Source organism: Lepisma saccharinum, chromosome 17 (assembly GCF_977018435.1).
Source record: "Lepisma saccharinum chromosome 17, izLepSacc3.1, whole genome shotgun sequence".
Taxonomy (NCBI): domain Eukaryota; kingdom Metazoa; phylum Arthropoda; class Insecta; order Zygentoma; family Lepismatidae; genus Lepisma; species Lepisma saccharinum.
In genome coordinates, this window is record NC_139245.1 from 16,188,588 (window position 1) to 16,201,478 (window position 12,891).

The window sequence follows — 12,891 nt, forward strand, 5'->3', positions numbered from 1 at the left end:
TTTTTGCACACCCATGACCTCGAACCACGTGTTGATAATGCCTGCCGAATGACATGGAGCATTGTCTTGCTGAAACAGGTATGGGCAAATACCGAATTGTTCCCACAATGTCAGTAGCTCAGAATTGTCCAGAACGTTTTGGAACGCATCGGCATTCATGTTTCGCCAAACTAAAACAAGAGGACCAAGACCATAACACGAAAAGCAGGACCACACCATGATGCCACCTCCACCGAATTTCACTGTGGGTACCATACAGTCCTGTAAACAGCATTCACCGAGCATACACCACACCCACACACATCCATCGGACCGCCACGTCTGGTAGCACGATTCATCACTCCATAGGATGGATTCCCATTGTTCGAGAGTCAATGGCGGCATTCCTTGCACCACTGTAACTGACGGGTCGCATTGCAGGCTGTGATATGCAGCTTGTGAACTGCTGCACGAGCATGAAAACCAAGTGTGACGATCTCCGGGCAGACAGTACGATCACTTGCAGCACTACTGGAAGCCGATCGAAACTCCTGTGCCACCATCTGTAACGACACCTTCCGGATTGACTTCACCACACTTTTCAAGCATCGACGGTCACGATATGTTAATATTTTCGGTTTACTGGGTCTGGGTTGGCATGTCATAACCCCCTCTCGCTTCCACTTCATGATAACATCACTCACTGTTGACCGGGTAATCTGAAATTTGTTGGAAATCTGACAGGTCGAATGCCCAAACCTGTGGGCTCCAATGATCATCTCTCTTTCCACCTCATTCAGTTCGCGTCGTCTGTCCTGACTGCTGTAGCTGGTATGAGTGTATTCTCAACCGGCAACGCCTTTTATAGGTTGTATGACGTGTACAGGCGATCCCAAGCACTTTTTGAGGGGTGTCCGGTGACGAATGGCAACATAGTGTGTGTGTGTGTGTGTATATAGGATATATGGGAAATGTCTATCATGAGGAAAATGGTTGGCAACTGTGGAAGTTGTAGACTGGAAACATTGCGCTAATTGAAAATTGGCAAAATTGGCTAATTGTTTTGTAAACAGAAATTATCTTGACAGGAAAAAGCACCACGTATGTTGACAGGAAAAAACAGCACATGTGTTGTGGTTTGCACACAACTCTCCTCTGGTACTAGATGTTCTTTTACAATTTAAATAAAACTAATCATCAATATAAAACCAGCAGTGTTTTCATTAACATCAGTATCAATTAAATATCCCTTATGCCAAGGTGCAGTAAATGTGAAAATATATTATGGGGAAAAAAAGTTTCCATATTGAGGTTCTTATTCTTCAAACAACCTTCAAAAATTAATCAGGTGCAAGAATAAGAGCAACACAAAAATATGATATTCTGCACATTATTCTCTTTGTTTCACAGTGAAAAGAAAAATAATTATCAAGAAAAGCATGCCATAAGAGAAGAATAAACAATAAAACTTTAAATGAAATAAAGGGTTTAGGTTGTCAAGTAAAAGTCATCAGTGAAATTACAAACTTCGATATTTTAATCTGCTGACTTTTACTGCATTATAAAAGAATATCATGCTTCAAAATACAACTTTATTTAAAAAAATAAGCAACTGATAAAAAAATAATCTGACTAGTTAGACTGAAAGAAAAGGTATAAAAATACCTATAACTGCTTGTTTATCTTGTTTAGCACAGATACAATATGCAACCTGAATTTAAAACATTGACCTTATTAACGATTCTTTGCTTAAAAAAAAAAAACCTACTCTCACAAAAAGGAATAGAAATGTTTATAATACCTGAACTGCATTTTCAGAGTCTGCCTGTGGAGAAGGTGGAGGTGTGATTTCCAAATCTGATGCATCTGAAGTTCTTAATTTTGTTTTCTTCTTTTTAAGACCTCCTAATAGACCCCTACAAAAATAATACATTAAATTGTAAATAACTTCCATTAAGATTGAAAGTTTACACAAGAATCTACTTTCCTTAAATTAGAATATGAGTACTTTGGATGCTGTTTATATGTTATTAAAGAAAATTAGTTAAAAGGAACACAAAACTATGAGATTAAGATGATAAAATAATGTACAAAGCACCTCCATTACTTGCACTGCAGACATAACATTTCCTTACTGTGAAATAAGATATATTTTAAACAAAGCTCTCTCATTTGTTTTTAATTTGTCATTTCTAAACTTTTAATACAGTATATAAATGGATTCCATCACTTCTTTCCAAACTACATATCCAGGTAATTCATGATCAAATGCTCCGCAACTTTCAATGAAAATCTTTTTTAATTGAATGCGAGAATGTGTAATAAATAAAAAAATTCTGTTCGTTCTCTTCTCTATTAAGCATATGCAACCACAAATCAAAAACAAAATTTTATTTGCTACTTCCAAAAACTTTAGCCTAAGATAATTTGATTCTCACAAATATTTAATCTAAATCATTATAAGTCTCTTTTATGTAGCTATCTAACTCTGTAAAACATTTACTAAATGGCTTTCATCTTCCTTTCATTAGTATGAATTTTATCTGTACTATGCATGTATGTCTAATTCACAGTGTTGTATAACATAATTTATTTACATACATAAATTTACATTGAATTCAATTTTGGTAACTTGAACATGTACATATTCAAGTAGTTCATGCTTGGCTCAAATTGCTTTTAAAAATGGATGATTATGAACTTACTTTGGCTTCAACTTTCCTGCGAAGACGGGTTTCACTTTTGATTTTTTATCTTTCTTTGACTTCTTGGATGAAGTCTTTGGGGTGGTTGCACTGTCTGTTTGCGGTGTTGAGTCACCTTCTATCTTTTCTGGCTGTTCTGAATCTCCTTCTTGTGCAACAGCCTGTGAAGAATCAGGAGTACTTTCACCTTCTATCTGTTCCCCAACTCCCTCAGATGCATTTGGAACAGATATGGAATTATCAGTTGAAGTAACACTAGCTTCCAAGTCAGCATTCACATTTTCAGTAGATGCAGAATCAGTAGGAGTTGGAGTAGGAGTAGTAGCAGTAGCATCAGCTGCTACTACTGCTGCTGCTGCTGCTGCTGCCGCCGCTGCTTCTTCTTCCTGTTGTTTCTTCTTTGTAGGTTTTCTATTGAGAGAAATTATCGTTTAGACAACATAGCAATAATGTATTGCAATATTTTCAACTAAAATTAATGATTACATATCTTTTACAATAGTAGAAACAAACTACAGAATGATTACAAGTGCCTCATTGGAGAGAGAACATGATCTCTGTGTATTGCACACAACATTCGTCAAATACAGTCCCTTACACATACCCCATGTTATGATAAAAAAACACAGTTTGCTGAGATATTATAATATTCTCTATCTCCTTTCCTTCGTTCGTATTTCATGTGGATATCAAGGACAAAATATATATGAATTCACGTATAAATGGCCATTTTAAGCACCGATATCCAAGCACCTTCCTGTATGGCAGCAACTAGAGAGAGACTTTAGACTCACCCTGCCTTAAACTATGCACATACTTGTTAATTTCTCTCTTTCTTTTTCTCTCTTTACCCGAGAGAGAGAGAGAGATTCACAATCAATGAACTTAAGAGAAAGGAACTTTCATTACCTAATTTCATTCCATTTAGAAAGGATGGTTATATATCTTTCTATCTCAAATACTGCACACAAAAATAAGCATTTGGCAGCTATTCACGATTCAAATTACCATTGTGGTGCTAGTGTCACTGCCAATATGGGTGCTGCATCTAAGGTACAGCATTTGTTTACATTTTTCTGTACAATGTGATGCGTGTTAATGGGTTTGTTTGGAATATTTTCATGTGTTGCAAATCCAATGTGAACTTAGGGAGATGTAAAGAAGTTGAAAGTGTTACCGACATCTGAGAGCAGAAATAAGATAAAATTAAGTAAGATAGAGTTGTATGTGCCTCATGTTATAACTGCAAATATTTGCGATGGGATACGTATTAAATAAATTGAACATAGAAAGCTCTAGCTGGTGGAAGATGAAAAATATAATTACCAACGTTATTTATGAAGCAGATAAGTGGTGCGAGATACTGTATCATAAGCCTGTAAACTATATTGTGTGGAACTGCTTTAGAAATAATTTTCAGTTTGGGAAGAGTATATTCTGTGGAGTTTCATGTGTTTTGAAGCATTGCAATCATCTGTGCATTGATATCGGGAAACGATTATTACAAAGTGTAACACTGAATGTCATATTTTGAGATTCAATTGTGTCTTGCATTTTTTCAAGTCCTTGGTTTTAAGCCTCTCTACACAAAAATATTTGCTCAATGAGCAATGTGTATTCCAGTGTTTTCTCCACTTGCATCCACCTAGCACAGTAAGAATCCCCAGAAAGATTAGTTCCAGAATCTCCTGACAGCATCAGATAACTTGAATTGTGAATAAAATTACTTGGATTTTCGTGGCATTTTACTTACTTTGTTTTCCAACTGCTTATACACATTTTTTACTAACATGAGCTGTAAAGTAAGTTTCAAATATATATACAAATTTACATAATTTATGCGTTACATATACAAACTTAACATTTTCATTAAATATCACTGACAAAAACAAAATCTACAGAAATAGAATTTGAAAAGTAAAACACTACTAAGAAAAGTGACTGCAGTGAATTTCCAATCTAAAGGTGTGTGTATTAAATGCTCTTTTTCTCCAGTCCCAGCAAATCTCTCGCATAACATTTCACATATTTTGCATTTCTTGAACTAACATTTTTAAAATTTTGTTCAGGGGAGGAGGGGGAGTGAAGTTATATTTTCCAGCACTATCTTTCAACTTCACAAAACAATCTATGCCTTCTGGGAGAGACTTTCACTGCCGATTGACTGAGCTGGTAATGAATGTTTAATTTCTGGATATTAAAATCATCAGGGGAACATAAACAATTATGAATTATCACATTCAACTAACAATGCAATTGTATTGCATAAGTAAAGTTTCAGGTTTCTCTGTTGCAAATAAATTGCTTTCTCCAATTAATTCTACAGGACCACTGCAGTCATTAACTGAGGATACAGCATCTAGGATAGAGATGGTGGGGCACCAATGCTTTGTTTGTTCCCAGGTGGCTGTAGTTCCACTTTCTCCCATCTAGCAGTGCTGGTGCATGTTTCTTGGCTTGCGTAGTCTCTCGCTTCTCATCCTCTGGTGGGATTGTAGGGTGGTGATTGGCAGGTTGGGCTGTCTGCTGCTTTCTGTGGTATGGTTCCTGTTTCTTGGGGTTGAGGCCCTCATTTCTTCTTCGTGCGGTCTAGGATTTTTTTAAGTACGAGGTGTCAGGTTGGGTGTGCTCCTCTATTGTTCAAGTTTAGTGCTGGTTTCTGTTGGATGATGTTCTCCATGAGGGAGACAGACAAAATGGAACTACCACTGCCAGGAAACAAACAAACCAGCGACACACTACCATTTCTGACTCAGAAACTGTACCCTCAATTAATGAATGCAGTAGTCCTTCAAAATTAATCGGGAAAAAACAACGAATTTGCACCACAAACACAAAATTTTACTTAGGTAATTTTAAAACCAAATTTACCGCACCGATCATGAATGCATTTGTACATTTCTTCACATGCATTTTCAGGGAAAATCATATTTCCAATGTAACACTTGATCGGATCTAATGTTTTTATCTGTTGGTCCTGTCAAAAACATTAGATTGGAAAATCACTGTACTTAGAAAAACATATAGCTCCAGAACCAAGCACATAACATAAATGTATACCGCTTTGAAAACTCACAGACTTGCATCAAAATGTTGTAATACAATATATTTATGAAATAACATATATAAACTACAGGTGTACGTAGGAAGATAAAAAATGCAGAATAGACTTAGTTCAGAGAGATTCATGCTCAACCACATCCCAAAATTGTTTAAGTTTAACATTAAAGTATCACTTGCTGCTTTATCGGTATCAGCACCAGAAAGATGACTTGAATTTAATCACAGGGAACAGCCAATAAATTTACAGAATCTGAATATTTTAAAGGAGTTATGTTGATTGACACTGTTGGCTGAGAATTACATACAATGTAGACTGATTTGGTATAGTTAAAAAAATTACGTTAGAATACTTAACTATGCCTATTCTGAACTTTAAATAGCTATAATTACTATTTTTAAATAGATCTAGTCATAAATCTTGTTATCAACAGGATACATTTAAATTGCAGCAAATATGACACTCATATGCATATCAATGCAATGGGCCAACTGTGCAACATAAAGTAATGTTCATTTCACACAAATTATCACATTAATCCATTTTTGGGTTTTGTGGTTTGGAACTACAGAAAAAATGGAAAAAAAAAAACATTTTGTACATAAGGTGTATCCATTACATTAAAGAACACTTTCTACATACCCATTACCAAAAGAAAAAAATGCAAGATCTTCAAGATAAACAATTGTTCTTCTTCATAAAATATTCTAAAGTGTACAATTTAAATAAATAACAGGAAATAAAGTAACACCGTAAAAAAACACTAATTAAACTACATATAAGCATAAGATACAAACAGTAAATAGGAGCACTGATCAGGAAATTACACAAGACATGCTTCGCCATGCAACCTTTAATTAATCTAGCAAGCCAATGCAATACATAAGAAATAAGTAAATAACAGAAAACTCATTTGCTTGTTCAACAGATAAAAGTTCCATGTGTCGATCCATAGTCTGCTATTGACCACAACGAAGCAAACATCTATAATCATACGAATACACAGAAGGGAAGCAAGCAAGTAGCACTATCTACCAGGAAACAACAGAGGCTCTGAAGGCACTAACTACACACACAAGCTCCAACCAGCGAATCTCACCTTCGAGGTTTGGGTGTTTTTGCATCATTTGCAGTTTTAGGCTTAGGTTCTTTTTTCTTTTTGCCTTCTTTCGGTTCTTTGGGTGGTTTTGGTTCTTTAGGCTTTTTAGGTTCCTTCGGTTCCCTAGGTTTCCTTCGTTGAAATGGAAAAAAACAAAAACCTCAAAAGTTTTGATTACAACAGAATGAAATTACCACGTAGAATTCCTTAGGTGGTCGAAATGCAACAAGTAAACCACTTGGTAACATGGGAGGAATAAATACAATACGGTTGAGCCGATATGAAATTTTAACCAACAACGGTCAAGCACAGATATAACATTAATCACAATTAATTGAAACTGATATTGTACCAATCCGATATTAAAAGCTAAACTTTCATGAAGATTCTGAATGATTCGTTTCATTCAATTATTAATGTAGGTAACTAGGTGAGGAGTCTTACCTTAGAAAAATAAAATGGCATATTTAGTAGCACATGACAAGTAGGAGAATGTCGGAAGTGGCATAACAGACCAATTACCAGAATCAACACAATTTCGATATTTAAACAGATTCCCATTGTCACTTTTCTTACTTTCAAAATTTTGGTCACAGAACATGTACTGATGCAGTACTGTGTTGTTCTGTAAAGGAAAACCTAACAAAGCATCTTGCTCAATTTTCTTGTAACGATCTGAGACTTCATAACTTTATCAGAAATGTGTGGAAACTATTCCTTTATCAGCGTAAAATATCCAATGATGTTTGTAATACATGGACCAACATTTTTACAGCATTTTTACTTTTGCCACGCTTATAATGGCATTGTACATCTATTATATATCACAACTTCTGGATAGTCAAAATGGTTAGAGTTGACATGGTCCACGTCTGGCCCCTGCTGGGAGCTACTTGAAAGCAGAATTTGCTTTGGAACCCCCAGATAACAGTGTTGATGGGAATCGATGCTCTGGCCTTATGTCACCAAAAAAAGGCTGCTTGGTATGACTTGGCCCTCAAAGAGTTGTACCACATAGTCTTTTAATTGCACATATCAGAGTTAGTTAAATAGCATGAGAACCGGTTCAGAAAATATCACTGAAATCTGTAAATTTCATGCTTCGTTATCACTAGCATGAAAAAATTAACTTTACAAAAACAACATTGAAGAGCCATGCTGGTTCAGTCGGTACAAAGTATTACTCCCATGTGGGAGAAATGGGTTTGAATCTCAGGATGGAATTTTTTCCAGGAATGTACCTGTACAGAGCAGCTCAGGTTAACACAGCCCCTAATAACTGGGCACCCAGGGACAATCCTCAGGGTAAAATAAGCCAAAATGTGGTGCTGATCACATCACCTACACAAATGGTCTGAGATTGTTAATGTGTGGAGTGCTACCTCCACATCCCTCTGCGTGACTTCATGGCATGCATGTTGCAATGTGCAGTAACCTTAGGTTTGCATAAAAATAACAACTGAATTACAGCTGTTTGTAGAAATATCGGATTGAGCAAATATCAGCAATTTTACCCATACACTGATGTACCTGTACCAGATGATACTAACAGAATACCGATTAATGTATTTCATCCCTAAAAGATAAACAAAATATATAATACAGAACACTTACAATAAGGAAATAATTTAAGTTACAAAAGTTAGTTTTTAACATCACAAACCCCTTTCACATCAAGTTTGCTTTGGTACCTTTTCCATAATGTATTATGACGGATTGTCATGTGTAATTGCTTTAAAACAAAAGGTTTACTCACGAGAAAGTGTTGTTGTTAAAGATGGAGTTGTTTAGCGTTCTTAAATTCGATACATTTTGCTCTTTAGATGGTTATGTGTATACCGATTGATGTATAAATGATCATTATGATCACTTTGGGAAACCTCATGGTTTATTTTTGTTATAACAGTTGTCTGAAACTGATTCAGCACACAGTTTATAAAAATTTAAAAGCATTCCGAATCCTAAACATACTAAAAGATCCTTATCACATGTTTTTTTGTTGATAAATAACAGTTGGAAGTGATGATTGTTGTTCGTGAATTTTGAACGCACTGTTTGCTGGCGGTAGGAGGGGGAGTAAAGAAGAAAGCAGCCGAAAAAACATTGATGCCGAAGCGTTGTAGCAAATGCGCATGGAGCGTGATCTAATATGAACATTCATCAACTCGGGAGCTGTCTGGTTTGAAAGTGTTTCAGCCTGACATGGAAGACCCGGAGCACCTTTAATCTGCAGAGGCGGGACAAATGATGTAAGTTTCGGTATCGAAGTGCATGCCGAACATGAGGCCCCTGGTTCGCCATGTACGCAACCTTAATAGAAGGTAAGACGTTTTTCAACCTTTGTGCAAAGGATGCAACTTCGCATGTGTCGTGTCGCAGAATGCCAGTTGAAGTGAACATTAAGCACGAATTGCGTTCACGGCTAGTGATAAATTCTTGCCAGTTAATAGTTAGTACTAAAAATGTTGGCTAATAATGGGTTCCCGCTAAATATATAGGAACCGACGCCATGTTGCTTTGGCTGCAGCAATCAGTTTGGAATGAGTGTCACGCGAATATTCAAGTATCTGTGCAGCAAGATAAACTCATTGAAATTCACTTCTTCGTTTCCAGAATAAAATGATCATTGTGGAGTGCAATATGCATTAAAGTGGAGAAGTGTAAGGAGGGAGTAAGGAGGTAAGTCATCTGTTTTGGAACTTGTTCGGTTCAACGAGTGCTTAAATACGCAATATCATGATAGATTTGTCATACTAGAAACATGATAAACTGTTCGCTCTCATGTGCATGAACTGTGATTACAGTAGGTTTGTTCATTAAACAAGGCACTTGAGCTTTGATATAAAATACTGGGTTTTTCAGTACAATATGGTAACATATTCAATGTTATATTCAATATGTGTTAGCACGAATTTTATTGGATCAACGAAAGTCAGTAATACTACACATTGTGAAATTTCATTTTGAAAGATTTATAAATAAACATATTGGTCTGTGAAACAAAAATGTTATGTTTGCATGAATATTTTAAGGTATTTCACCAAAAGTGTCCCATATTTTGTGCACTAACATTTATTAGCTTGCAGGTGGGGGATTTCGGATGCATATCGGACTTGTATTGTTTGAGGGTTAAGAGGGCCGATCATGAAGTTACAGGTCTGGTTTAATGGAATGGGAAAGGGGATTTGTTGATATGTAAACTTATGTGGAACTAGGATAGTGGTTTGGGAGTAATTTAGTTTTTTGTAAGTTTGCAGACCTGTGGACCTCCATACTGCACTTCGTGCGATGCTCGACGGGAGTGACATATCTAATATGGCGTGGGCAACTTGGTAATTGTGGAAGTCTGGGTTAATGTGTAGGGGTTTTGCAATTTGGTTGGGTCAGGGGATCATCGCGCTTGTGACCTACTGTGATAGAATATTGGACATACATATTCATTCACACTTGAACTGTGCGACTACTAAAAATTGACCACCTGACCTTAAGTCATAACTAGAACCTGGAAGTTCAGGCATTTATTTTCGTTAAAATAGGCAGGCAAAAAGGCATTTATAATGTGGAAAATAGGCACTAAAAATGGGAAAAAAGGCAAAATAAACTGAAAAAGGCACATTTGAAAGTCACTTACTTTTATCTATAATTTCTGGCAAAATGTTAATGAAGCATACATAAAACAAGCAAATGTAGCTGGACTCATTTCGATAACAGCATTTTCACCTTTTAGAATATCACAAATTGTTTTCAATTGTTTCAAGTCATCATTTGCACTCACTACCCATTAGCACTTTTCCACAACAGCTGACCCCTTTTCTCCTGGCTGCATAGATTCCTCAAAGATTTTCATGGATGCTACAAGAGTCTCACCTCTTTTTTCTAGCTTTGTAATTGTCTCTGGCAATGCACCATAATGTGCAAAAATAAACGACAGTTCATTCTTCAGTTCTGAATAGCACAGGAGTTTTTTCACTTCACGAATTGAAGCCGCTTCATTTTCTGGAAGAGCATCGATCACCTCACTGATTTTTTCAAGGTGGTTAGCATAATATATAGCTGCTGATATCCAGGTTCCCCATCTCGTCAAGACTGGTTGCGGAGGTAAACTAAGCTCAGGTGCAACTTCCTGAAATGTTCGGGTTCAAGAGGGAGATTTCAGAAATATCTTCTTTGTGTTCGAAATCAACCTGTCCACTTCTGGGTGCAACACACTAACTTTTTCGGCGATTCTGTGCATTGCGTGGGCTACACATGTGATATGAAGTATGTTCGGGAAGAGAATTTTCAATGCTATGGCAGCCTTCTTTATATAGGGAGCTGCATCACTGATAAAAAGTAACATGTTATCATGATGTACACCACCTGGCCAGAGCAGAAGTAGGGAATTTGAGAATAACTGAGCTATTGACGAACCATTGGCTCTCTCTAGTTGTTCTGACGTGAGAAGAAATGACGAGGATTCTTCGCATGTTGGTTCCATAGTTCATATGATGACGTTGGCTATTCAGCATCCCATAGAGTCAGTACTTTCATCTGTTTAAATCCAAACCTTCTTTCCCCCAACTTCAGCATGAATTCTTTGCAGAGCTTCTTCGTAGCAGATGCTTAAATATGTTTTCCGCAGCGTAGATTCCGACGGCACCGTTTCTTTAGTGTATTTCTCCAGGAATTTCCTCAGTGACTTGTTTTCCACTTTCCAGAAGGGTATTCCTACTTCCATGAAAGCTTGGCACAGTTCAAGAGAAAACTGAGATTGCCTGTTGGATGAAGTGCCCACTGTTGAAATTAGGGATATCTTCTTCTGTCCAACCTTTTTGGCAACTGCAGATTTATGTTTTGCTGTTGACACATGCTGAGATATAAAGTATTTTTTCTTATGGTTGAATGTTTTTTCACATATCTTGCAGAGAAGAATAGTACCATCTGTCAAAAATGTGCTTTCACCAAATTCATGCACGTAACCATGTAACTTACCACTTAATAGCACACTATTTTCGGCATGATGACAACTACACGATCCTTTCCTTCCAAAGTGCAGAACTAAACTAAGATAGAGAACATGATTTTGGAATCCATGCAAAGGCCCTTGGGCATTAGTGCTGTTTCTTGTCAATAACCTCCTGACACGGACGCTGGACGTGATGACGTAATTGTGCAGGTGTTCTGCAACAGGTTTTCAGCAGTCAATCATTCACAAGGACATGTTAACGGAAAGGCAATATCTTAACTCAGCATGAAATACTATTTTTTTTAAACACACTTTTCTCCTTCAGCAATGTTGAAACATACGTGAGTTCAATATTACTTAAATAAGGCGAAAATTATTCACATAATAAACGGAAGAAAAATAAATGCCAACAACGTTTTTTGGGAGAAAAATAATTTATTTACACATTTTTTTAAAAAAATGTTTGAATTTCATTGAAAAAGGCAAAAAAAGGCATTATAATTAAAAATAGGCAGTGGGGTCCCAAATAGGCAAAATAGGCAAAATGAAAAGGCTTCTAAAACATTCGAAACAACATAAAAAACGTATATCCGGAAAAATTTTATCAATATATGCAGTAGATAAAAAGAGGCATTTTGCCAAACTTCCAGGCTCTAGTCGTAACGTACAAATTGCACCATAATTTAACACAAAAGATCATTTCATTATTGCTGCTTACCTTGGTGTTTTGGGCTTCTTGGGCTTTGGTTCAGGCTTTAGAACTGCATCATCAACTCCTTCTTGAGGCATAGGAGGAATTGCAATTCCATCCTGGGAGACAAGTAAATTGTTTTCATCTTTTTTCTTGCTTTTTCTACCCTTCCCAGTACCTGTTCCTTTTGGTTTTCTTTCTTTTTTTGTTGGTGATGTCATCTAAGAAAAAATATTGAATAGATACATGCACACATAACATGGTTTAGTGATCAGAATGAAACAATAATACATAAAATCAGACCAAAAAAATTATATTTGGTAATTGGAAAGTAACTTTAATATCTTGTATTCATTCAACTACTGTCGGGACGCGCTAGCAAGCAGCGTGGAACCACCCACTCTGGTAGCA

General features: G+C 36.4%; 1 protein-coding gene across 5 annotated transcripts in view; it reads right to left on the minus strand.

Annotated features, from left to right (window-relative positions):
- Window positions 1–12,891, minus strand: part of LOC146001549 (uncharacterized) — a 103,535-nt gene that overhangs the window by 68,545 nt on the left and 22,099 nt on the right. For 4 of the 5 annotated variants that reach the window (XM_083139013.1, XM_083139011.1, XM_083139010.1 and 1 more), the window contains exons 5-8: window positions 12,508–12,701; window positions 6,845–6,976; window positions 2,685–3,095; window positions 1,781–1,895 (exon numbers count right to left, since the gene is read on the minus strand). In XM_083139013.1, coding sequence (XP_082995139.1) covers window positions 1,781–1,895; window positions 2,685–3,095; window positions 6,845–6,976; window positions 12,508–12,701 — 852 coding nt within the window. The remainder of the gene's footprint in view (window positions 1–1,780; window positions 1,896–2,684; window positions 3,096–6,844; window positions 6,977–12,507; window positions 12,702–12,891) is intronic. The other variant, XM_083139012.1, reaches the window with a different exon arrangement.